The 25,825-nt window shown below is 36.0% G+C and overlaps 2 protein-coding genes across 2 annotated transcripts in view; one reads left to right on the forward strand and one right to left on the reverse strand.

The window, feature by feature from the left end:
• The window catches only part of LOC136833413 (uncharacterized), a 250,548-nt gene that overhangs the window by 172,128 nt on the left and 52,595 nt on the right, over positions 1-25,825 (reverse strand). The gene's annotated exons all lie outside the window — the stretch shown is intronic.
• Positions 11,860-12,738, forward strand: LOC136833052 (uncharacterized). Its single transcript, XM_067094699.1, has one exon. It carries the CDS (start codon positions 11,860-11,862, stop codon positions 12,736-12,738), a length of 879 nt encoding a protein of 292 aa, XP_066950800.1.

Genomic DNA, 25,825 nt, shown 5'->3' on the forward strand with positions numbered 1-25,825 from the left:
AGTTCACACAATAATGGTTTTTAATGGTAAAAACTACAAAGGGGAAAAAAGGTTATATTTTCTATAGTCCGCATGGTCGTGCTGTGTGTGTGTGTGTGTTTTAAGAGAATGTCCAAATAACGGCCAAACCAAACTACATGAACTTAGGTCTTTTCCTACCAATCTGGAAATTTTTTTTTTTCTTTTTTTTTTTGTCTATCACAGTCATCCTATTCGACTGGGTGGTTTTTATAGTGTGGGGTTCCGAGTTGCATCCTCCCTCCTTAGGAGTCCATCACTTTTCTCACTATGTGCGCTGTTTCTAGTAGCACACTTTTCTGCGTGAGCCCTGGAGCTCCTTCGGTATCTAGTTTTTCCAGATTCCTTTTCAGGGATCTTGGGATCATGCCCAGTGTTCCTATGATTATGAGTACAAAATCCACTGGCGTATTCCATATCCTTCTTATTTCGATTTTCAGGTCTTGATACTTATCAGTTTTTTCTCTTTCTTTCTCATCTACTCTGGTGTCCCTTGGTATTGCAACATCAGTGAGTGATACTTTCTTCTTGATTTCGTCAATCAACGTCACGTCTCGTCTATTGGCAAGTATCGCCCTATCTATTCTGATACCATGGTCCCAGAGGATCTTTGCCTGATCGTTTTCCATCACTCCCTCAGGTTGATATTCGTACCACTTATTACTGCAAGCTAGCTGGCGTTTCTAGCACAGGCTCCAGTGGAGGACTTTTGCTACTGAATCATGCCTCTTTTTGTACTGGTTCTGTGCAAGCTCCGGACATTCGCTTGCTATGTGGTTTATGGTGTCGTCTTTCATATTGCACTTCCTGCATATGGGTGAGATGTTATTTCCATCTGTTGTTCTTTGGACACATCTAGTTCTTAGGGCCTGATCTTGTGCCACTGTTAGCATTCCTTCCGTTTCCCTCTTGAGATCTCCCCTCTGTAGCCATTGCCATGTTTCATCGCTGGCCAGTTCTTTCGTCTGTCTCGTGTACTGTCCGTGCATTGGTTTGCTGTGCCATTCCTCTGTTCTGTTTTTCATACTCCTGTCTCTATATATTTCTGGGTCTTCGTCTACTTTTATCAGTCCTTCTTCCCATGCACTCCTTAGCCACTCGTCTTCACTGGTTTTCAGATATTGCCCCAGTGCTCCGCTCTCGGTGTTGACGCAGTCCTCTATGCTTAGTAGCCCTCTTCCCCCCTTCTTTTCGTGTTATGTATAGTCTGTCTGTATTTGCTTTTGGGTGTAGTGCTTTGTGTATTGTCATGTGTTTCCTAGTTTTCTTGTCTATGCTGCGGAGTTCAGCCTTTGTCCACTCCACTACTCCTGCGCTGTATCTGATTACTGGTACTGCTCATGTGTTTATGACGTTTGTCATGTTTCCGGCTTTGAGTTTTGACTTTAGTATCGCCTTAAGTCTCTGCATATATTCTTTCCTGATCGTGTCCATCTCTTGCTGTTTTATATCCTCTCCTTCTATTATTCCTAGGTATTTGTATCCTGTCTCATCTATATGTTCGATGATATTCCCGTCTGGTAGCTGTATTCCTTCAGTCCTTGTTACTTTGCTTTTTTGTATGTTGACCAAGGCGCATTTTTCTATTCCAAACTCCATCCTGATGTCCCCAGATACAGTCCTTACAGTCTGGATTAGGGCATCTAACATTATTATTATTATTATTATTATTATTATTATTATTATTATTATTATTATTATTATGATAATATTCGTATACAGAATTGAAGTAAATATTTTACTACCAACAAGGACATTATTATTATTATTATTATTATTATTATTATTATTATTATTATTATTATTATTATTATTATTATCTTGGTAGATACCGGCTCTCTACCCAAATAATAATAATACTGATAATGGTAATAATAATAATAATAATAATATTTTCAATGATGAGTGAAATATTTACATCTTTCTGTAATGGAATGTTATCATGATAATAACAACATATCGTAGACACACCCGCTGTTTGACCCTTCCAGGTGATCCATCTTTGTTGGGCATCGATGAAAATTTGACAATCTGTCACGGAAACCATCTTGTCCTTTATATTAACGGTACCATCCTTTATAAGTGGCATTCATTGGTAAAAGCTCATTTTCTTACTTTTCTGTTACCTTTACGGAAGTACTGGTTATTTATTTTATCTATTGTATTTCATTTCTTTGATTTTATTTCATTTAATTTGGGTAGGCTGGCCAGTCGAGCAAATGGCGTATCTGTGATCGTTAATGCTGCATTTTTGTTATAAGTAATAATAATAATAATAATAATAATAATAATAATAATAATAATAATAATGTCGAGCATCTCCAAAGCAGAATCCTCAGATGCTACAAGAGACATGGAAGAGACAAAAAATAAATGAAGGTAAATTAACAATCGGTTAATTATAGACACTCATAAGTAGCGATAGTTAAAATAAGAAGAGATTGCCAGGCATTTTACTGTATAGGCCTTCTCGTAAGTTAAAGCTCTTCGTTGGGTTAGTCGGTAGAGCTGTGGACTGGCACTCGCTAGACCGGAGTTCGATTCCCCGACCGGCTGATGAAGAGTTAGAGGAATTTATTTCTGGTGGTAGAAATTCATTTCTCGCTATAATGTGGTTCGGATTCCACAATAAGCTGTAGGTCCCGTTGCTAAGTAACCAATTGGTTCTTGGCCACGTAAAATAAGTCCAATCCTTTGGGCCAGCCCTAGGAGAGCTGTTAATCAGCTCAGTGGTCTGGTAAAACTAAGGTATACTTAAATAATAAAAACATTAACAAAAACAGCAACTGTATAGAATTCCTGTTAAGTCCAATATAATAATAATAATAATAATAATAATAATTATAATAATAATAAGAAAACAGTATGTAAACATTATAGCTACACTGCAAGAATTCTTTTATTCACTCTCCGAAGAAGAGAAGATTGTTGTAAGGAAAATAGAAAGAAATTGTCATGAAGTTAAGTCTTTCTTTGTAGGAATAATGTATGTTGAAATTTCCTCTGGTGGCGGTGTGGTGTGTATACAATGTGTTATTATTATTATGATAACATTCCATCACAGAGTTGATGTAAACATTTCACCAACATCACTGAAAATATTGTTATCATTATTAGTATTGTTATTTGGGTTGAGAGCCGGTCTCTACTAAGATAATAATAATAATAATAATAATAATAATAATAATAATAATAATAATAATAATAATAATAATAATGGACAGAGAAACCCACAAGATTCCTGTGTATAACTTGTTTACTTGTAAATATTTACATGTTACTTTTAATCTCGAGTACTTTCAGGTCCTAACTGTGACCCTTTTTCAAGAGATGAGGTAGTCAGGCTGGTTCAAGGCCCAGCAATCTTCTGGAACCTCTTCTCCCTGTGTTGTCATTTATATGATGGCTGTCCTGGTTTCCATTCACTTGAGAGTTGTTAATCTCCTCCTGTCGGTCTGATATCCTGATCTGATGGTCAGTGGTATTAACCTTTGTGGTATGAGTAGTCACCATCGGTCTGTTGGGTGAGACCCTAACCTCTAGGTCAGAAGGGTCAATCTTAGCTTCTTTTAATATTAAAGATCGGCTTATGGGATCTTCTGAGGTAAATCCTTTGTTTCCTTCTATCACTTTAATCTGTCTGATGAGTGCCCCTTCCACTACCCTCGTATGTCTGAGGTTATTGCTTTTGTATATAAGCCTACTGTTTTTAAAATCCATCCTATGGTCCTTTTCCCAACAATGCCTAGCTATAGCACTCCCCTGTGAGTTGAGCTGTACCTCAGTCATAGGAAGGGTAGTGGAAGGGGCACTCATCAGACAGATTAAAGTGATAGAAGGAAACAAAGGATTTACCTCAGAAGATCCCATAAGCCGATCTTTAATATTTAGTAAGATTGACCCTTCTGACCTGGAGGTTAGGTCTCATGCCCAACAGACCGATGGTGACTACTCACATACCACAAAGGTTAATACCACTGACCATCAGATCAGGATATCAGACCGACAGGAGGAGATTAACAACTCTCAAGAGAATGGAAACCAGGACAGCCATCATATAAATGACAACACAGGGAAAAGAGGTTCCAGAAGATTGCTGGGCCTTGAACCAGCCTGACTACCTCATCTCTTGAAAAAGGGTCACAGTTAGGACCTGAAAGTACTCGAGATTAAAAGTAACATGTAAATATTTACAAGTAAACAAGTTATACACAGGAATTTTGTGGGTTTCTCATTCCATCTTCAGAAGAAAACTGAAAGAAGTTTTTGTTTGGTTTAATAATAATAATAATAATATTGTCTATGTTGGTAGTAAAATATTTACGTCATTTCTGTATAGGAATGGTATCGTGATAATGATAATAATAATAATAATAATAGTAGTAGTTGCAGTATTTATAAGAGCTCGACGCCGTCTCTTACACCTTCTGGTAAAGGCCGTCACTAACGTTCAGCTATATCAGATATACCTGCACAGTTATGCTTGCACAGTCGGCCTGTGCAGGCAGACTTTCATCACTAACGATACATTCTTTTTCCTCAGTCTTACGTAAAAGTCTGTCGTCAACAGACGATGTTCTGGCGGTAATTGACTTGCTGAGAGCATAAAAAAATTCAAAAATTTCAAGTAAGACGTCCAGTGAAAGATTGGTTGAAAAAACTAATTCAATAATCCTATGTCAATTTGTTAAAAAAAAGTTTAAATTCAGCCCCAAGGACTTTCATAATGTTTTTTAAATATTTTATGAATGAAGGAAGAGTTCCAGGGTTAGATAATTGTGTTAATAATGTTAGTGATAGTTTGTTTTCATTTCAAAGGTTGACATGCACTGTATAGGCCAAATATTGGTTTTCTTTGTTTCATTAAAATGCTTAATACTGATGTGTTTTCATTTTAAGAATGACTGACTTTCTTCTGATGTGTTACAACGAGTAAACAGTAGTTTATTACTGTTGCTTTGCTTCATTTGTGTGTTGATTAGTTTCATTTCATTTCAAAATTGGCTTACATGGGAAGTGAGCAATGAATAAACATACATAGTCTAATATCGTTTTTTTTTCTTATCAGAAAGTAGAGTATTATTTTGTTCCTATTTTAAAAAATGAATTACATATGTGATGAATAATCATGAGTAGACCCACTATAGGCATATTCTTGTTTTACATTATTTTGTCATAATGAATATTTATTTTCATTTAAAAACTGACTTGCATATATGGTTTATAACCACGAATAAACATACGCTTAATCTATTACGATAGCCTTTGGATTTTACTTGCCCAAGCAAAGTCTCATTCATATATATTTCAGTGAAATCTACAAGACATTCAGGAATGATGCTGCCACTTTCAGCCTTCATTATATAAACACAATTATTTTTCCTGGGGAGAAATTGCAAAATTATAAATATATGTTATTTTGATATCCGTATCACTTATTAAAAACAAGTAAATCCGATACATCATTAATTTAGGCATAAACAATTAAATTTAATCAAACTCAACACTCTGTTCTTGACTGGTACATACTCGTACTGTCTGCCCCGGGATGGAAGGCGAACTGCGCCAAAAAAGTTGCCTCTCCATATTAACGATGAAGTGCGCCAGCGCAGGCTGTTTGGCCGGAGCCATATCGACTGGAATGAGCTAATTTATTTGCTCAGGTCGCCTGCGCAGGTGGGAAAAATTGTGCAAATGGTTCACATTAACGTTCGGTTTGCCTGCACAGGCCGACTGTGCAGGCAATACTTGCGCAGGGATAACTGAACCTTAGTGGCTGCCTCAACAAGCAATGGTCGAGGAGTAATCAGAACCGGATTCAGGCACACCATCTGTTGGAAAAAGTGTCCGTTTTGAGTGAATTATCTCGGACAGCTGATGCCACCTTGTAAGCATTCCTAAGCTCCTCTAGTAGCCTTACTGTTGCTGCTGCTTCTTCTAATCGTACTTGCTTAGATGGGAGTTAAGCGTATAGGGTTCGAGTTTTTTTTACGGGGTAGGGGAGAGACTGGGCAGCTTGGGAGCTCAGTAAGAGATGTGAGTGTGTGTGTGCGCGTGTGTTTTTATTTATCTCATTCGTCGACAGGTTTTGCAAGGTTTTACTGCAACTTGTTATGTTAAATATTGAAGGTACACTCTACTAGAATCCCATTTTTTATTTAAGTGATAGTTTAAATTGCATATTGAATATATAAATATATGCATATGTTTGTGTGTATGTATGTATGTATATGTATATATATGTATATATACACATACTGCATATACATGTATATATATACATATATATATCTTATGCATATACATGGACATATACTGTATGTATATATTATATACATACAGTAATATATATATATATATATATATATATATATATATATATATATATATATATATATTGTACATAAAAATTAGCACGAGTGGTCGAAGAATCTAAGCGGTTGATGCGTATAGGTATTCGAGAGTAAATAAACATAGTGATGATCGAGTAGAGAGTAAATATGACGGGTGATGGTAGGTTGAGAAAAGTTATCAGAATTTATGGAACAAGAAAGGGCAAGCGGTTGAGAAAGACTCGGAGTGAGAATGTACAAGGCGGAGATATATTTAACGGGATTGTTGAGCCAATTCTCATGTTTGAAGGTAAAATGTAGATGTGAAATGAAATAAAAAAAAAAAAAAAAAACAGATTGAGGCTGTTGGTGTGAATTTCTTATTCAGTGTGGTGTGATAAGTATTGAAAGGCTAAGAAATGCGGGTAAAATTAGTAGTTAAATAGTTAGCAAAAATGAGTGTTTGGATCAGAATACTTAGGTATAATGTGGTCATGTGGAGAGAATGGAGGAAGATAGATTGGTGGAAAACAAATGTAAAACTCACAAGTGTCAGGGAGGAAGAGCAGGAGGAGAAGAAGACCTTGAAAGTGTTGGATAAACAGCGTGGAAGAGGAAACGGCAAAATGTTGAATAAGTATGAAAGTTGATTAATCTTTCCATTACATGTAAACGATTTCAGAAGTGGATGTCAGATGTCTGATGGTTGAGTCTTTATTTTGGTTGGATTAGCAATCCAGGATTCACAGTTGACTACATTTAAATGACAATTTACGGGAAGTATTACGCTGCGTTCAGGCTTTATGTGAAGCGTGAAGCTTTCGTTGATATATACTGTATATACATATATATATATATATATATATATATATATATATATATATATATATATATATATATATATATATATATATGTGTGTGTGTGTGTGTGTGTGTGTGTTGTGTTTGTGTTTGTCTCTGTTTGTGTGTATTTTCGAAAGTTATCTAGAACATATGAAACTACTTTTAGACTTTCAGTATTAATGAAACAGACATCAATTTCTGTTTACCTTCTCTCTCTCAAATGCTGTGTATTATGTACCTGGCTGTGAGTCGGGAGAAAAACAACGGTTACCTGTGCTCTGTAAAAGCATTCTACAGCGGAAGGGTCTCTCTCTCTCTCTCTCTCTCTCTCTCTCTCTCTCTCTCTCTCTCTGTCTGTCGACCATAGCTTAACCCTTAACCTTTGAATCTGGGCTACGTGGGCGTGATGCTGTAAGGGAGTGGGAGTGGCTGGCAAAGGAGAAGATGAAATGAGAGTTGATGCTATGGCTAAAGATTTTTTTTTTTTTTTTTTTTTACTTTCGGGCCTCAGTCTGACCTATTACCTAGAAACAGACCACTTAGGCTAGTTGGGAGTTTACGTAACGCTTGGATTTTTTGTAATTAAAATAATTTTTTTTTTACTGGTATGGTTACCGCCAGTAAACTGTGAATCGTACTACCAACTGTATAAACATGTATACATACATACATAATAAAACGTTCATACAGACAGACACACACACATATATATATAGATGTAAATTTCTGACTCACATCACGTAATTGTTTGTTAATATTTCTGTATATGTATATATATATATATATATATATATATATATATATATATATATATATATATATATATATATATATGTATATATATATATATATATTTTCTGCATATTTGCCTCCGATACTTACTTGATTTTGGGCGGCAAAGGATGATCGCAGGGTGTTCTTTACATTATCAAGAAATCGACCATATTTTACTAAGAAATCTGACTAATAAGACTGGTTAAGGCAACTCCGTAGATGAATAAATCAACGAAAACAATGCTGGCTGAGGGGGTTCTGTCGAAGCTTCAGCAATAGAGATTGTACTTTTCCGCAAGTTGTGGTATAGTTTTATGTATTCTTTCTAAATTTACATAAAGTGGAAATATGTATTATGTAGAAGAAAGATATTGTTTTGTTGTGTTTGCATTTAGTTTTGAAAAGCATTGTGTTTGGCTGTTTCATGTATTTAATTGTAAGTATACATGTAATAGTGCTTAAGTGCCGGTCATCGGCTGTTTATTGGTAAGGTTGTTAGTAGAACATTTGGTGTTGGTTGGCGACAATCGTGAAGGCAGTCTCATCACAGCTTTGATGCAATTGTAGTTGTATCTAGCAGGGACTCAAGAAAGGGAATGCAGCCATAGTTGTCGGTGCCTTCAAGTCCACTTAAGCATTCCCTTTCATCTTAAGTTCATTTAGGGAGATTTCCTTGTAGAGATATGCATATCTAAATGCAAGGTGAATTTCTTGGAGTGTGCTTTGGATGAGGGTTACGAAGTAGAGATTGTGCTCAAGCCAATCCCATCCTCAATTCAGGCTAGGAATATCGAATGCGCCATTTGAACTAACAGTAAGTGTATATTGTTTATGTCTTAGATTAATATACACAATGCAATGCAGTGTTTTAAGTGCAATTTGGAATATGAATGAAGTAACCTGGGTGTCGTAGTATAAGACTTAGGCTACGATTGGGTTAGTACGTTTCAAACCATTTAGGCTATACGATCACTTTACAATTTGAAATGCTATACTTATGCTAAACGAGTCAGAATAAATTGGTGGCGTGACCAGGATCGCAGTGATTGTTTGTTATAGTGGTGAACTGTATAGTTAGTGTTTATGAAATTTTAAGGATTGTTGTGTTACTTGGCGACAAGGATAAAAACGTGACCAGCTGATGGTGGCGGCCATTTTAGAATTAGTCATGTGTTAGCCTAGCCAGAAATGGCTAAGTAGTAGGATTAACTTGGTCAATCATCGCCCTGGCCTAACTGGAGCCTGACTTTTTGATAGTAACTCGGTGGAAATTTTAACCTTCCTTTTTAATTTGAGATCATTGTTCTTTGGATAAAGCTGAGAAAATGGCTATAGTCTATCCAGACATATTCCGCATAGAGCAAAAGGTTGCTGTGGTAGGACATTCTTAAGTAAAAGATCTACTAGTAAGTCATTTTATGACAGGGTGCTGTAGTGAAAATGATGTGAGACTAAAGCAGCCCCTGTATTATCGCACTTATGGGAAATCAGGAGCAATATGTGATAAGCTACTGGATCCTGTACTAGTGGCCAAATTGACAGCATTTGCCCCAGATATCGTTACCCTGTACATCGGAGGAAACGATATTGATGTAAATGATGATGATCCAGAATTTTAGGACTAGTAGAGAGATTGTAAGATATCTATAACTGTAAGGTTTTGGTGGTTAGTATAGAGATTCGTTTCTCCCCTAAAAACATCCATAGATATCGAGCATGAAAAACATACTAAACCAATTATTGAAAAGAAACCGAGAAATAACTTTTATTTTAATCAGTTTGTAGAAAGAGATTTTGCCGGTGATAGAGTGCATTTTATATATGGTAGTTATAAGAAGCTGGCAAGTCACTTATGTGAAGCAGCAGATGCTTAAGCTTTCAGTCACGCCAACCCAGAAATTAGGTTAAGTTAGGTTAGGTGATTGGTGGTTGATGCATTTCCACTTCATAAATTTATTTTTTCCTTCTTTGTAAATTGTAAGTTAATGGAGAGGAAATATTAATATGAAATTATTTATTGTTTTAAGTTTATGGTAAGTTTTGAGATACTTAGGTGAAATTTAATTTGAAATAAAACCCTATGTTGTACTACATTGTATAGGTAAAATTTAATTTGAAATAAAATCCTATGTTGTACATTGTATATATGTATGTGTATAGTCAAGGGCACATATATACAATATAACCGGTAGTGATCTACCATTGATTGATTTGAAGAGATGTGGCCAACTTCTAAATATTATGTTTGCTAATGCAGTATACATATTTTTTGGAGCTGGCAATTTGTACACTCTTTTAGTATTAAGAACTTATATATTTGTTGCTGATAAATTATAGGCTAAGATGTCTTACATGGAAGAATTAAAGAGGAGACGGGGCAGTTTTAAGTCTGTGATAACTAATTGATCAAAAATGGTTGAAACCACTATTGATACTGGTGATATCAACAGTATTTCTTCATTGAGAGACTCCTTGAAGGAATATTTGCAGAAAATCCACGAACTATGGATCTAACGGATCCTGGAGGACAACCTGACCAAATTATGAATCAAGCTGAATATAGCCAAAAGGTAGGCACTGAAATTCATAGACTAAGTTAGGCCTCAAACATTCCGATGGTGATGTATCGGAATGGAATTCATTTTGGGAACTTTATGAACTATCAGTGCACCAACGTACTGATTTTGAGAAAATACAGAAGTTTTCTTTTTTGAAGGGCCTATTGGAAGGTGAGGCTCTGGAACTGATATCTGGTTTTAAATTAGAAGATGATAAATATTTGCAAGCAGTGAATTTGTTAAAAGAAACCTAGGGCAGAAAAGACAAAATCAAGTTGTGTTTAGGTAGAAAACTCTTCCAAACTGAGACTCCCAAGGCAGATGCAGAATTGCTACAAGGTTTCAGAACGAAATCTGAATGCTGCATAAGAGCACTGGAAAGTGAACAGCTGGAATTGAGTGAATTGTATACCATCTTGCTCTACACCAAATTACCTAGTAGTGTAAGTGAAATAATAAAACGAAGGTGTGGGGAAGATTGGCTTAAATTTGACACCTTTAAAAAATATCTTGAAGAAGGAATACACAATTTGAGGGCCTTTCCACAGACTGAACCAGTAAAAGCTGCTACATGAATAACAGTCTCTGCTTTCGCAGTAGAACAAGGGCAATCTGTGAGAACAAAAAAAAAAAAACCACCGGTAAGGCCTAAAGAAAATACAAACAAAGCCAAGGTAAACCAGGTTAGAGGATGTGCACTTTGCGGAGGTAGTCATATACGGACACATTGTAAATCCCATGTAACCAGAGGAGGAAAGATAGAATGACTCAGAACTCTTAACTTGTGTTTCATATGTGCATCCAATAAACACTCAAGTTCCGACTGTGACAGGCAAGGTTGTAACGACGGCTGCACTGTTAGATATCATAGTGCTATATGCAATCGAAACCAACCAAATAAGTCTAAGGTAGGTGGGGTACAAGTTGGAACACTCTCTTTGACAAATACAGGACAGGGAAATAAGACGACTAGGAAGTTGATCTTACCTACAGCCACACAAGAACCCTAAAGGGTAAAAGAGGTCACATTGTGCGAAAGAGAGGGTTGTTGGATACCTGTGCTGAGAGATCCTTTATAAAGAAATCTGCTCTTGAGGAACTCCACTATAAAAGCAAGGGAGTTGAAAATATATCATTGAGAGGTTACTTGTACATCAGTTTAGGAATATGAAATGGTTAACATCACTGTACTTCACTGGGGTAGATTAATAAATATGGATTGTATAGTGGTAGACGAGCTACCAGAATATACAAAGAAATTCGACGTTAAGAAGAGCTAAAGGTTGTTGTGTAGAACAAAAATCAGCTTGGCTGATAAAGATTTTGATCAGCCCATGGAGAAACAATCGCGTATAGAATTGTTAATAGGGGTTGATAATGCGTACAACATTTTACACCCAGGGTTTAGGAAATTTGAAAATTTAGTATTGCTGCCAACCATATTTGGTTACGTGGTAACCGGAACATGTAGTTCTCATCCCACTAAGGAGACTCATGTTTCCATTTTAAAACTGGCAGTGGAAACCAACAACATAATTATGGCTGGAAGGGCAACTCATTTAAAGGATCCAAGGGAAGATCTCGGAATTTTATGGAGTTTAAATAATTTAGATATTGACTGCAGTGAGGTAACGGAACAGGAACGGAAAGTACTGGAGAACTATGAGAGTACTATAACTTATTCTGAAATTGACAAGCAGTATGTTGTGGCATTTCCTTGGAAAGGCAACGAAAGGAGATTAACTTCCAACTTTAGGGTGGCTTTGAACAGATTAAAACAACAGTGTGTCAAGTTTCGGAAGGACACTCAGTATCTAGAACACTACCAGAAAATCCTGAAGGATCAGGAGGATAGGAGATTCATAGAGAGAGTGGAATATTTTAAAACTGAGGAAGACTGCCATTTCTTGGCACATCATGGTGTTAAAAAGGAGAGTGCAACAACCACTATTAGGATGGTATTTGACTGTTTGTTCAGACAGGGGAAAAGTGGGTTAAGCTTGAACGATTGTTTGTGGACGGGACCACATATAACAGCTGACCTGCTCAAAGTTCTGCTGCAGTTTAAAACAAAATCGTTTGCCTGTATTAGTGACATAGAGAAAGCATTTTTCATGATGCAACTCAGGGAAGAAGATAGAAACTATACTAGGTTTTTATGGTTGGAAGATCCAACAGACCCTAACAGTAAATTGTTGGTGTATAGGTTTTGAGTTGTCTTATTTTGAGCTGCATGTTCTCCCTTTCTGCTGAATGCAACAATTAAGAAACACCTATCTAAGGCAGAAGGTGACGTAGAAAGGATAAAAAGAGAACTATATGTAGATAACTTGCAGTTCACTAGCAATGATGATAATGAACTGGTAAATTTTTTCTTTGAAGCAAATAAGATATTTGCGCAGGCACATTTATATCTGAAAGAATGGACGAGTAATATTGACTCGTTGCAAACTATTGCTAGAGCATATGGATTAGTGCCAGAGAACAAACAACTCATAAGGTCTTAGGTCTGAACTGGGACAAAGAAAAAGATACCTTGATATTGTATCCGACTAATATAAATAAGTCCAGCCAGACTAAGAGAGAAGTGTTGAGAACTGTTGCATGGATTTATGATCCATTAGGAGTACTTAAACCTGTTACTTTTAGGGCAAGGATATACCTGCAGAATTTTTGGAAGCAACAACTGCATTGGGATGAACAACTCCCAGACCCATTACAGAAACAATGGGTTGAGTTATCTGAAGACTTGGAAAAAAGTCGTGATATTTCCTTTCCTAGGAATACTAGCCTAGGAGAAGGGGACTCCTTACACATATTCTGTGATGCCAGTGAGTTAGCATATGGTTGTGTAGCCCCTAAAGTTCAGAACGAAAGCTCTTATTTAATGGTGGCAAAGGCAAGAGTAGCTCCCATTAAAGAATTAACTGTTCCAAAACTTGAGTTGGTGGCATTGTTGCTAGCAGCAAGAATGGCCAAATTTATTAAAGAATGCTTTGAGAAAGATGAGTTTGTAGAACTGTTCATTTGGTCAGACAGTAAAGTCGCCCAAAGTTGGCTAGTATCAAAAAGTGTTCTCCCTGTATTTGTAAAAAATAGAGTACAGGAAATAAACTCTTTAGTTCCAGATGTGGTCTTGTCCTGTGTGCCTACAGATGATAATCCCAGTGACTGGTTGACATGTGGGAAAAGAACAGAAATGATCTTGGATAGTTTTTTTTTTTCTGGTGGGAGGGACCCCTTGGTTAAAAAATTCCTCTTGGGCAATAGATAAGTCATGGGTTGGTGGATCACTTGTGCAGGGTAAGGAAGAGAACATTTTGGTCAATACCGTAGGGGTCAACCTGCATGGTATCACTCACTTGCTGAATTGGGAGAGATTCAGCAAGGTTAAAAAGGTCTATAGGACCACAGCGTGGATCCCACGATTTTTTAATAATTGTAGAAATTCAACCAGTTTGAAGAGGCATGGTGAATTGACCTTGGAAGAACTCCAAGAGGCAAAGAATAAGACTATTGCCCTCATACAGAAGGAATGTTTCCAAGAGGAATACAATAGTTTGATGAACGGAATAAGAAAACCAAAACTAGCTCTCGTACACCAGTTGAATCTTTACTTGGATAACAGGATAATAAGGTGTAAGGGTAGACTAGAACACGCACAGTTACCCGAAGCGGCTAAGTTTCCTATACTACTGCAGAAGAGTTTCTATGTTACTTGGATAATTATTAAAGAACATCATGATGCCATTGCTCATATGGGTGTAATTGCAACTGTGTTGAGTGTCAGACAGGAGTTCTGGATCCCACAGATAAGGCAACTAACTAAGGGTATATTACACCATTGCATTATTTGTAGGGTGCAATGTAAGCAACCTTTTAATACCACAGGCGTGGACTACACCGGCGCATTATGGGAAAAGGACAGAGCCCTGAGAACGCTTGTATCATCTAATTTACATGCTCAATAACCAGAGGCATGCATGTGGAGCTAGTTGATAACCAGTCCTGTGACTCGTTTCTCATGAGCCCTAGAAAATTCTGCAGCAGAATGGCTTGGAAATAAAGTCGAAACCAGTCAGGACCTTCATCCCGTCTCTTCTTTCTTCACTCTTCACCTGTGGTAATGTGATGTATATATACTCAAAGTGAAGGAGGCCGCTGTGAAGGACTCCGGAAACCACACCTGTAGCGCGCCGCAAGCGGATCCGGCCACCGTCCGGATACAAGTGCTCGACGGTAAGGAGACCGGATGCCATTTCAGATCATTAGGGGAAACACTGAAATGGAATTGTGGAGTTTTGATACTTATTGACAGACAAAATATATACGTATACCGTTTGAGCCCCAAAAAGCGCGCAAGGCTATACCCTTACCGTTCGGGCCCTTTGGGGCCACCCCTGCAACATGGTCCAGTTGCACGATTGGGGCCATTTTCCATGCACACTGATCAATTGCTTGCCCTTGGGCTGCATTTTTCTCAGTTTGGGCAAAAGTCTGTTTGAGCCCCCAAAAAGCGCGCGCGCGCGCGCGTGTGTGTGTGTGTATGTGGATAGAATAGAAGAATATAGAACTTAGGCCAAAGGTCAAGTGCTGGGACCTATGAGGTCATTCAGCGCTGAAACGGAAATTGACAGCAACAAGGTTTGAAAGGTGTAACAGGAGGAAAACCTTGCAGTTGCACTACAAATAACAAAAAATATAAATTAAATTAAATAAATAAAAATAAATAAATTAACAAAAATAAATAAATAAAAATGAATGAAAATAAACAAATAAAAATAAAAAAGATAATAATAAATAAATAAAAAAATAAATAAATAAATAAAAATAAATAATAAAAATAAATAAATGAAAATAAATAAAAATAAACAAAAAATAAATAGATAAATAAAATAAATTCAAATAAATAAATAAATAAAAATAAATAAATAAATGAAAATAAATGGTGTGTGTGTGTATAGTGTATATATATGGATAATCTTGTCATTTGCCCTTACTTTCTTATACTTTCAGATATTACGTAATACCTAATTCTCACAGCTTGGGAAAAGCTTACATCCAAGGAGAATTTTAAGTAGAAAGCGTATCTGTCCCGGCCAGGATTCGAACCTATGCCCATTGGTTTCGATGCAGGAGTTGGCAGCTGACTTACCAGTTCGGTTTTTATGAGGGAATGCATTATCAAGAGATATTTGTGGCTTAAAAGTAGAGAGTTATATATACAAAGTGTATATATATATATATATATATATATATATATATATATATATATATATATATATATATATATATAGCATATATATGTGTGTGTGTGTGTTTTAGACATATGTATATATATATATATATCTGTATATAGCACCATACTAATGAAACAGCCTCGCTGGAATCTCTCTCTCTTACTCTCTCTCTCTCTCTCTCTCTCTCTCTCTCTCTCTCTCTCTCTCGTCTTATATAATTCCAGCTGTGATATCGCTGAAAACGTCCCCCCTCCCACCCAAATGATAAATTTAGGTCGTAGGCAAATATTCTAAACTCTCTCTCTCTCTCTCTCTCTCTCTCTCTCTCTCTCTCTCTCTCTCTCTCTCTCTCTCTCGTCTTATATATTTCCAACTGTGATATCCTGAAACCGCCCCCTCCCACCCAAATGATAAATTTAGGTCGTAGGCAAATATTTCTCTCTCTCTCTCTCTCTCTCTCTCTCTCTCTCTCTCATAGAAGATGGAATTATCGCGATTCGGATACCAGAGCCTAAATCACCCAAGAATTGGTTCATCGTTCCAGCATCCCGTAATCCCACCCTACTTCCCGTTCGTATTCCCCTCCCGACTCTCCACCCCTGCAATATATTTTGTGTTCTCGAACTATGTAGACGGGGTAATGCGGCCAGTGCACCTTATGCGGTGCACTGTAGACATTAGTTAATAAGGTTCTTAGGGGCGTCCCTTCGGCCCCTAGCTGCAACCTCTTTCATTCCTTTTTCTATACATCTGTTCATATTCTCTTTCTTCCATCTTACTTTCCTCAACCCTCCATAACAGTCGTTTCATAGTGCTTCAACTACGAAAGGTTTTCCTTCTGTTACACTTTTAAAACCTTCTTTACTCTCAGCTTCCCTTTCAGCGCTGAATGACCTCATCATAGGTCCCAGCGCTTGGTCTTTGGCCTAAATCTTATATTCCATTCCATTGCACTTTTTTATGGATGTCGCTCCTTTTTTCTTATTGTGCGCTCCTTGACATTTTCTTAGTTAGTAGTTTACGGGGTGCGGGGTAAACAAGACGTTTTTGTAAGGAGCCTGAGATAGTTTGGCTATCAAGAGGTCTGTTTTATTTATTTATTTATTTATTTATTTTTTTGCCTTTCGCGTACGCTTAAATAGATATTTTACATTTCTGTGTCATGCAGAAAGACAGACTGGAAATGCTACCAAATACAATGGTTGTTGCGTCAGCAAATTACATTTAGATTTTTCACAATTTTTTATATATTATATATATGTATATATATATATATATATATATATGTATAAATATATGCATATATATGTATATATACTTCATATATATATATATATATATATAAGTTTCATATATATATATATATATATATATATATATATATATACATATATATGCAATTTATATATATAATATATATCAGTTTATATATGTATATATAATATATATATGTTATATACTATAATATATATACATATATATATATATTATATATATATATATATATATATATATATATATAAACACAATAGATAAAATTTCAGCTTTCATCCATGTAACCAAGATTGTGGCCAATATAAAAAGACAAGAATGACTGGATCGTATTTAGGTCAAGGACCAGGTTCTTAGGCCTACGAGGTCACTGGGAACAGAGATTAAGATTTCGGTAAAAAATAACATAACCCAGTGCTCATATCAATAACATTTTGGAATGCTACTTCCACCATCTAAAAGTGCGACAGAAAGTTTTGTATCGCCTGTAAAATGAATACAGTAGTTTAAGGATTATTTTGAGGACTTGACTCAAAACGCTGCTTAATAAACTATTATCCGCCGTATGGGGGAGTGCCGTCAGTGCACCTCACGTGGTGCACTGTAGGCATTACTTAAGGGTCTTTGCAGCGGCCCTTCGGCCCCTAGCTGCAACCTCCTTTATTCCTTTTACTGTAACTAAGTCCGTATTTTTTTCTTCCATCTGACTTCCCAGCCCCTCTGACGATTGTTTCATAGTGCAACTGCAAGGTTTTCCTCCTGTTACACCTTTCAAACCTTTTTATTGTCAATTTCCCCTTCAGCGCTGAATGACCTCATAGGTCCCAGCGCTTGGCCTTTAGCCTAAATTCTATATTCTATTATATATTGTATAAACTATTATTAAACCTTTGGAATAAAGTTGAAACCGGTCCGAACATACACCCAGTCGGTTATTTTATTTTATTTTGCTTTTGAGTGATAAATAAATCACGTATCAGAGTAATAATGATTAAGTATGTATGTATGTATGTGTTACTCAGACAAAATTCTCCTCCGCAAGGGAAACTGTCTGGATATACTTACGAATGTGAATTAAAATCGGATTAACTTTATTTGGCTTATATGCACCGCTTCCCCCCCTGGCTACTGCCTCCCCTTTGGCAAAAAAGCATGTTGAATTCAGTGGTTAACTTATATATGCGCATATTTATAAAGTGATTGATGATGCAGTTGTAAATAATGAATTTATGTTGAACTGGAAATGATTATTTCATTTTTTTTATGATCAAATGATCTTAATAAGAGTTCTGTCTTCATGTCAACACGCTGATATTATTTACAGTTGACATATTAAACATACATAAACTTTATCACTTACACAGCTGTTCTGCGCAATAATACAATTAATTACGGGACCTCATTTAAAGAGGATGGTATCTAACGGAGGTATTTATTCTGAGAAATTTACAAGCTCTCCAGGACTAGCCGTCCACATCGTCTGGTTGACGTAGAAAAAAAACACATTTGATATGTATACATGCGCTTGCTGTTGGTACGTGGATATGCAATTGCCTGTTGAGAGAGAGAGTTTGTGTGTGTGTGTTTGTGTCAGCACGCGTAATCCTTTGTTTTGCACCTTTTAGAATTGTGTAAATAACATCAAGTGTACAACCAGCGGAATGAGTTCTCGTGTTTAGATAACATTTGAAGCTCTTCTTCTTGCGAGAGGAAGAAAAGAAATGTCATGTTGGACAGAAACACTTGTCATTCAGCGACCATTTGGAGAGACTTTCGTCCATGATATCTTCTGTTGGGTATGAAAGGGCGACAAGCTTCGAGTCCTCTCCAACCTTAGGAGAGGAGGACACTCTAGAGTTGTCGTTTACTCTCCTCCCTTTTGTTCGGTCGTGAATGACTGTGGTCCTGAGTGTATGGAGGAGACAGGAACGTCACAATTGAACGGGCTGTCGAGGAAAGCAAAAATCGCATTTCGTTTTCGAGTTTTAGAAGCGGAGGCAGCTACATAACTTGGGTACGCCGTCCAAGGGCTCAGGTTGATCTGTTGACGTTCTTGCTTCGAAGCCAGAGTTTTTCTTTTGTTTTTATATTGTTTGCTTTCTCTCCACTGCCATATGGTATTAATTTACGTTGAAATTCTCTTGGTATGGCGTGAAACCTCTTGAATATACAAGAAAGCTGTTCTGTTTTGTTAAAAAGGAAACACTTATGGCGCTAATTTCGTTAAAATTCTCTTGGTATGGTGTAAAACTTCTTGAACATACAAGAAAGCTGTTCAGTTTTGTGAAAAGGAAAGCATAGAAAACCTATTTAGCAATGCTGAACCTGCAAAGTTGGTAGTTATACTCCAAAACCTTTTTTAAAAGCTGTAAATCTCTTACAACTTGTAAACCTATGTTTATTTGTTATAGCATCTTAACATAATATAATAACCTCGCGATTTTCCTCCGTCTACCCACAATATGATGTGTGCTCTTCAGACAAGTTTTTTGCACTACTGTGAAATCAGGTCAGGAATAATTACATCTAACTGTAAAGAGGTATGGCCTTACTCTCTAGTTACAAAGGTTGAGAATATTAAGTGTGTGTGTGTGTCCGATTTTCCAAGCATAAACTCCCATAGTTTACCCAGAGACGTTTTACCGTTTTCGTTGAACTCATATTATCTGTTAGTATCGGTTTAAAAAAAAATCCTGCATGCATGTGATTAGATTTTTCTGTTTAATAGGTTCCTTATTTATCCAATTTCATCTGCACCTTCAGCTATAAACCTCAATTCCTTCTTTCTGTAATTTTTCTATAGACCCTATTACCTGTATCAATGAATTTCTCTCGATATCCATTAATCCACTGTGCTTCTGTTATAAGCTCTGTATCTATAAGTACAGTTACTGTAAGGTTCTCACAGCTCTTAAGGTTTTATACTTCATTTTTAACAGCTCTTAAGCTTTTATACTTCATCTTTAACAGCTCTTAAGCTTTTATACTTCATCTTTAACAGCTCTTAAGCTCTTATACTTCATCTTTAACAGCTCTTATGCTTTTATACTTCATCTTTAACAGCTCTTATGCTTTTATACTTCATCTTTAACCGCTCTTAAGCTTTTATACCTCATCTTTAACAGCTCTTAAGCTTTTATACTTCATCTTTAACAGCTCTTGTGCTTTTATACTTCATCTTTAACAGCCCTTAAGCTTTTATACTTCATCTTTAACAGCTCTTAAGCTTTTATACTTCATCTTTAACAGCTCTTAAGCTTTTATACTTCATCTTTAACAGCTCTTGTGCTTTTATACTTCATCTTTAACAGCTCTTAAGCTTTTATACTTCATCTTTAACAGCTCTTGTGCTTTTATACTTCATCTTTAACAGCTCTTAAGCTTTTATACTTCATCTTTAACAGCTCTAGAGCTTTTATACTTCATCTTTAACATCAAGCTTTTATACTTCATCTTTAACAGCGCTTGTGCTTTTATACTTCATCTTTAACAGCTCTTGTGCTTTTATACTTCATCTTTAACCGTTCTTAAGCTTTTATACTTCATCTTTCACAGCTCTTAAGCTTTTATACTTCATCTTTAACAGCTCTTGTGCTTTTATACTTCATCTTAAACTGCTCATAAGCTTTTATACTTCATATTTAACAGCTCTTAAGCTTTTATACTTCATCTTTAACAGCTCTTAAGCTTTTATAATTTCCATCTGTAACAGCTCTAAGCTTTTTATACTTCATCTTTAACAGCTTCCAAGCTTTTATACTTCATCTTTAACAGCTCTGCTTTTAGAATCCATCTTAAACGCTCTTAAGCTTCTTTTTATACTTCATCTTTTAGCTGCTCTTAAGCTTTTTATACTTCATCTCTTAACCGCCTAAGCTTTATACTCATCTTAAACTGCTCTTAAGCTTTTATACTTCATCTTTAACTGCTCTTAAGCTTTTTATACTTCGTCTTGTAACAGCTCTTAAGTTTTTATATCATCTTTAACAGCTCTTTAGCTTTTATACTTCATCTTTAACAGCTCTCTTAAGCTTTTATACTTCATCTTTAACAGCCTAAGCTTTATACTTCATCTTTTAACCGCTTTTAAGCCTTTATCATCTTTAAATCCAAGTGCTTTTACCTGTATGGTACTTATTTTCATCCAGAAGCCTTCAGTACCTTTAGAATGGTTTCCCGTATGCGATGAGCTTGTGCACCTTAGATTATCAGAGTTGAAAGCTTCAGTGAGCTTTTTTGATAAAATTGTCCGTCGAACATGCATTTTCCACATTTTCGACTTCTCCTGAACCAATGGATCAATTTCAGCCAAACTTAGCAAAAGCATAATTGAGTGAAAATTATGTTGGCGACATTTAAGAATGTAGAATCTCCTCCTCTAGAACTGCTGGGCTAGAAAGATAAATCTGTTTTGTAAAAGTTTCCATTTTCTTTATTGCAGTATAAAAAAGGTTTCTCAAACATTGTTCTTGAGCCCTAGATAAGGCCACAATAGTCGTCCAGTCTGTACATGGGAGTATTTTGGAAAAAAAAATCTTAAAATCCCAAAAACAACAGAACCATTCTTCAAATTAATATTGAGTTACCACAATGGTGGTCGTATTTGTTCATATGAATAAGTAGCAAAAATCTCTGAAAACCTCAAGAGCAACGGGACCATAATTTGTCAAATTTGCCGACATCCTTTTGTGGTGTAGACTAAAGTTTTATCATGTTCGTGCAAATGTAGCACAGTGGATCAGATGGGGTATTTGGCCCAGGAATGAGCATCTTGTCAGTATACCCCAGTGCCCTTTGTCTTTATAAGCCCCTGTCACACTCAACTGACAGTATCTTTAAACCTGTATAAGTTTTCCCTATATTTCTAAAGTTTCTTCCCTTTTATCTGCAAGTTTTGTTCTATGCATGCCCAGGGTCCACTTGTGATCCAGTTTAGCGGTTTTTTCTTTTTCCTCTATCAGTAACCTCCTTGTATCCTCTGCTCAGTGTCGTCTTCCCCTCCCCTCCCACCTCTCCTCTCTCCCCTCCTCTCTAACGAAATATGTTGAGGCAAATTTTTTTGGGGTTTTACTTTTTGGATACGAGATTTGCCGGCTCATGGAACCTTTAAAACTCGTCTGCGTTGGTCGTAAACGGGGAGGTCACCTCTCCCAGTGGGGGCTGATCTCTAAAGGGTGGGTAGCCCTTCTAAGGAACTAGCCTATTTTTGGAGGAAACTTGATTTTGGGTGCTTGTGGAGTCGTATTCTGCTAAAGCGTCTTTGGCCGCGCGGGGAAAGAGGCACCTGGACATGGATTTCTTGTTCTGCTGTTTTCTGATGCAGCAATTATTGGTAAAATGTTTGTTTTTAAGCTTGCAGGGGAGGAGTTGGGCTTAAATTCCTTGTTCTGCTGTTTTCTGATGCGGAAATTAATGGTAACATGTTTTTTAAAGCTTGAATGTACGAGGCGTTGTTTGGGGTTCTTGTTGGGAAAAATAACTGATAATGTCATTTTTTTTTCATTTTGCATTTTTGTATAAATGACTAGTTTGGAAAAATTTAACTTTCCAGTTTCCTTTCGTTGAAAACCATGGAAAAATTAGGACAAATGATTTTAGTTTTTATTTTAGAAGGCATATTACATACCTTTTGCAGTTTCTCTGCACAAGGCTGATCGCTGGATCTTCAAGTGACAGTAGGGGACTCGAAGATCCTAATAATTGATGTTTATATGCCCTGGGAAAATAACAATAATTTTGATCAATACTGCATGATCATAGGTGAGTTACACAGCATTATTCACGATTCTGCTGCTGATCATATTTGTATAATTGGGACCTTAATTCTCATCTCAGAAAACAATTTTATAACGAACTTACTCGCTTCTGTCAAAATCACGCTCTTCAAATTATCGATGTAATGCTCTTTACCCCCTCCTCCTATACCTATGTACAAAATAGAACGGACACAATTGCAACCTCCTGGCTGGACCACTGCATCACGTCTCCGCACCTTCATTAATCAGTTGTAACCTGCAACGTTCACTATGATCTTGAAACAGACGATCACATCCCCTTACAGGTGTCATGCATTACCCTATCCCCCCTACCGTGAACCCCCTAACTGGACGCCTACCTGCTGTTAGCTGGGACTTTAAAAACCACCAGAAAACCAGATTGTTTAGGATGGCCACGGAAAATAGGTTGCGGTCAATAGTTCGACCGGCAGACGCCTTACTTTACATTAATCCAAAATGAAAATGACCATCACAGGAGAGATCTGAAAGAATTTCTATACGAATATAATATCTGCTATGCTTGCCCCGCAGGGATACCTTTAGATTTCGTCAAAGCAACGCTCGAAACATACTGGCAGTTCTGTGTCAAATGGGGCAACGTACTGTCGTTCAACTTCGGCTCCCTAAACCGACTCCGGCAAGTTACGTACTCAGATGCCCTGAATATCAAACTGAACTCACTTCCAATCGGATGCTCTATCAACGAAAAACAAACAATAAACACCTCTGAGTTGCTGTGTATACTTATTCTCTATTTTGCAATATATTCATGTCATCTGCAGAATCTGTTATTATTATTATTATTATTATTATTATTATTATTATTATTATTATTATTATTATTATTATTATTGTTGTTGTTGTTGCTGTTTTTATTATATTACTATATTTATTAGTATGATTAATTTTTGTTATCAATAATGTTATTATTATTATTGAGATTTTTTTTTTTCACTTTTCGTATTTAGCCCTCTGGACCTGACCTTTGTAATCACCTAATGTCCTAGCTGCAAATTAATCGTATGCAATCTGTTTTTTAATTGTTATCGTTTTTAATATTTTTACTATTATTCTCAATATTAGTGCTGTCATTACCATTATTATAATTACTATTTTTACAGAACTTGCAACTAATGGATATTGCCAGTTATCATTTTATCGTTTTATCTCGTTTATTTAGATTGTGTGTATTGTATTGTCTCAACTTTGTATATTCCATGTATATGGCTCTGAGCTGAAATACAGATTATTATTATTATTATTATTATTATTATTATTATTATTATTATTATTATTATTATTATTATTACAAATATAAAATTGTCTAGCTACCTTGATGCCCCAAAAGAAAGACAAAACAAATTTTATTATTATTATTATTATTATTATTATTATTATTATTATTATTATTATTATTATTATTATTATTATTATTATTTAGAAGATGAACCCTATTCATATGGAACAAGCTCACAGGGGCCATGGACTTGAAACTCAAGCTTGCAGATAATATGGTGATCATTTGAAAGAAATAGCAGAAGTGAATAGGAAATACAGAAAGAAGAGATCAGTTATTTGAAAAGAAAAAATAAATTAATAAGTAAATATATGAAACTGTAAGTCAAATATAAAATACAACGAGAATTGCTTTAGGGTAGTAATGAAAAACGTAGTTTTTAGAAATTCAATTTGCAGTTCCTTGCGATCTTTGAGAGCGTCAACGATGCTTCGTTGGAGGAACAAATCCACAGTTATGTACTAATATGTTTATGATTAAAACTATGTAGAGATTTCGAGAATCTGTACGATTCTCATTTTCAGTGGAAAAATAAACCTCTGCAGAGAGATTTCGAGAATTTATAGGATTCTCCTTTTCAGTTGAAAAGGAGAATAGTATAGATTCTGGAAATCTCTATAGAGATTTAATTTTAAGTATATTTATACACAATTGTGGCTTTGTTCCTCCATCTTAAGACTCATGCTGCTATGAGTATTTTTAAATACCCTCGTAATGATGCCAAAAATGCTCCTGTGAGTCTTAATTTTGTAAATCGTGATGGTGTCAAATGCTCCTGTGAGTGTTACTAATTGTGTACTCCGTGATGTTGTCAAAATAGACTCGGAGCTGGCTGACATTGCATCTTAGTCATAACGCCTCCAGGATGACGATAATCTGGTTTCACCATTCTTACACATCATGGCTTTTTCTGCCTCTCTCTCAATTGCTCTTTATTTTTATTTGATTCCATTTTCATTTGTTGGTAAGCTCAAACCCTTTCGCCTGAATCCCAGGTGATGAGTAGAGGAAAAACTCGGCTGTTTGTTAGGTTTTCTTTGCTTGACTTTGAGTTTACAGTTTTCACTCATTGACTTACAATTTACAGTTTTCACTCATTGAATCACAATTTACAGTTTTCACTCATTGACTTACAATTTACAGTTTTCACTCATTGAATCACAATTTACATTTTTCACTCATTGACTTACAATTTACAGTTTTCGCTCATTGACTCACAATTTACAGTTTTCACTCACTGACTTACAACTTACAGTTTTCACTCATTGGCTCACAATTTAAATTTTTCACTCAATGACTTACAATTTATAGTTTTCACTCATTGACTCACAATTTACAGTTTTCAATCAGGAAAGGGGATACTTGAGAGAGCTAAGTTGTTTAATCCGCCTTTTAAATGATTTTCATGTTGCAGACATTTTCTTCGATTGCTTTAGAAGAATCTGAGTAATTCTGAGGAATGGGTTTCATTTTTTTCTGTTTATTTCTTCATTATCTTTATTATCCAACAGCTTGTGTAATTTTTAATAACCAAGGCCTAATGAGGAAACTGCCATTGTTAGAAATAGATTATTTTGAGCCGTATTATTGCGATTGCTGAGAAATTCGTAATGTCATGATCTAAATGTTAACTTATAAATCCACAACTATTTGTACAGCACAAATAATTCAGTTTTTTATATGATTGTGGATTTTCATTATTTTCATTGTCATC

This window comes from Macrobrachium rosenbergii, chromosome 51, assembly GCF_040412425.1.
Source record: "Macrobrachium rosenbergii isolate ZJJX-2024 chromosome 51, ASM4041242v1, whole genome shotgun sequence".
Classification (NCBI taxonomy): Eukaryota; Metazoa; Arthropoda; class Malacostraca; order Decapoda; family Palaemonidae; genus Macrobrachium; species Macrobrachium rosenbergii.

Coding starts and splice junctions, on each gene's coding strand:
- LOC136833052 (XM_067094699.1), top strand. CDS start 11,860: ATGGAGAAACAATCGCGTATAGAATTGTTAATAGGGGTTGATAATGCG.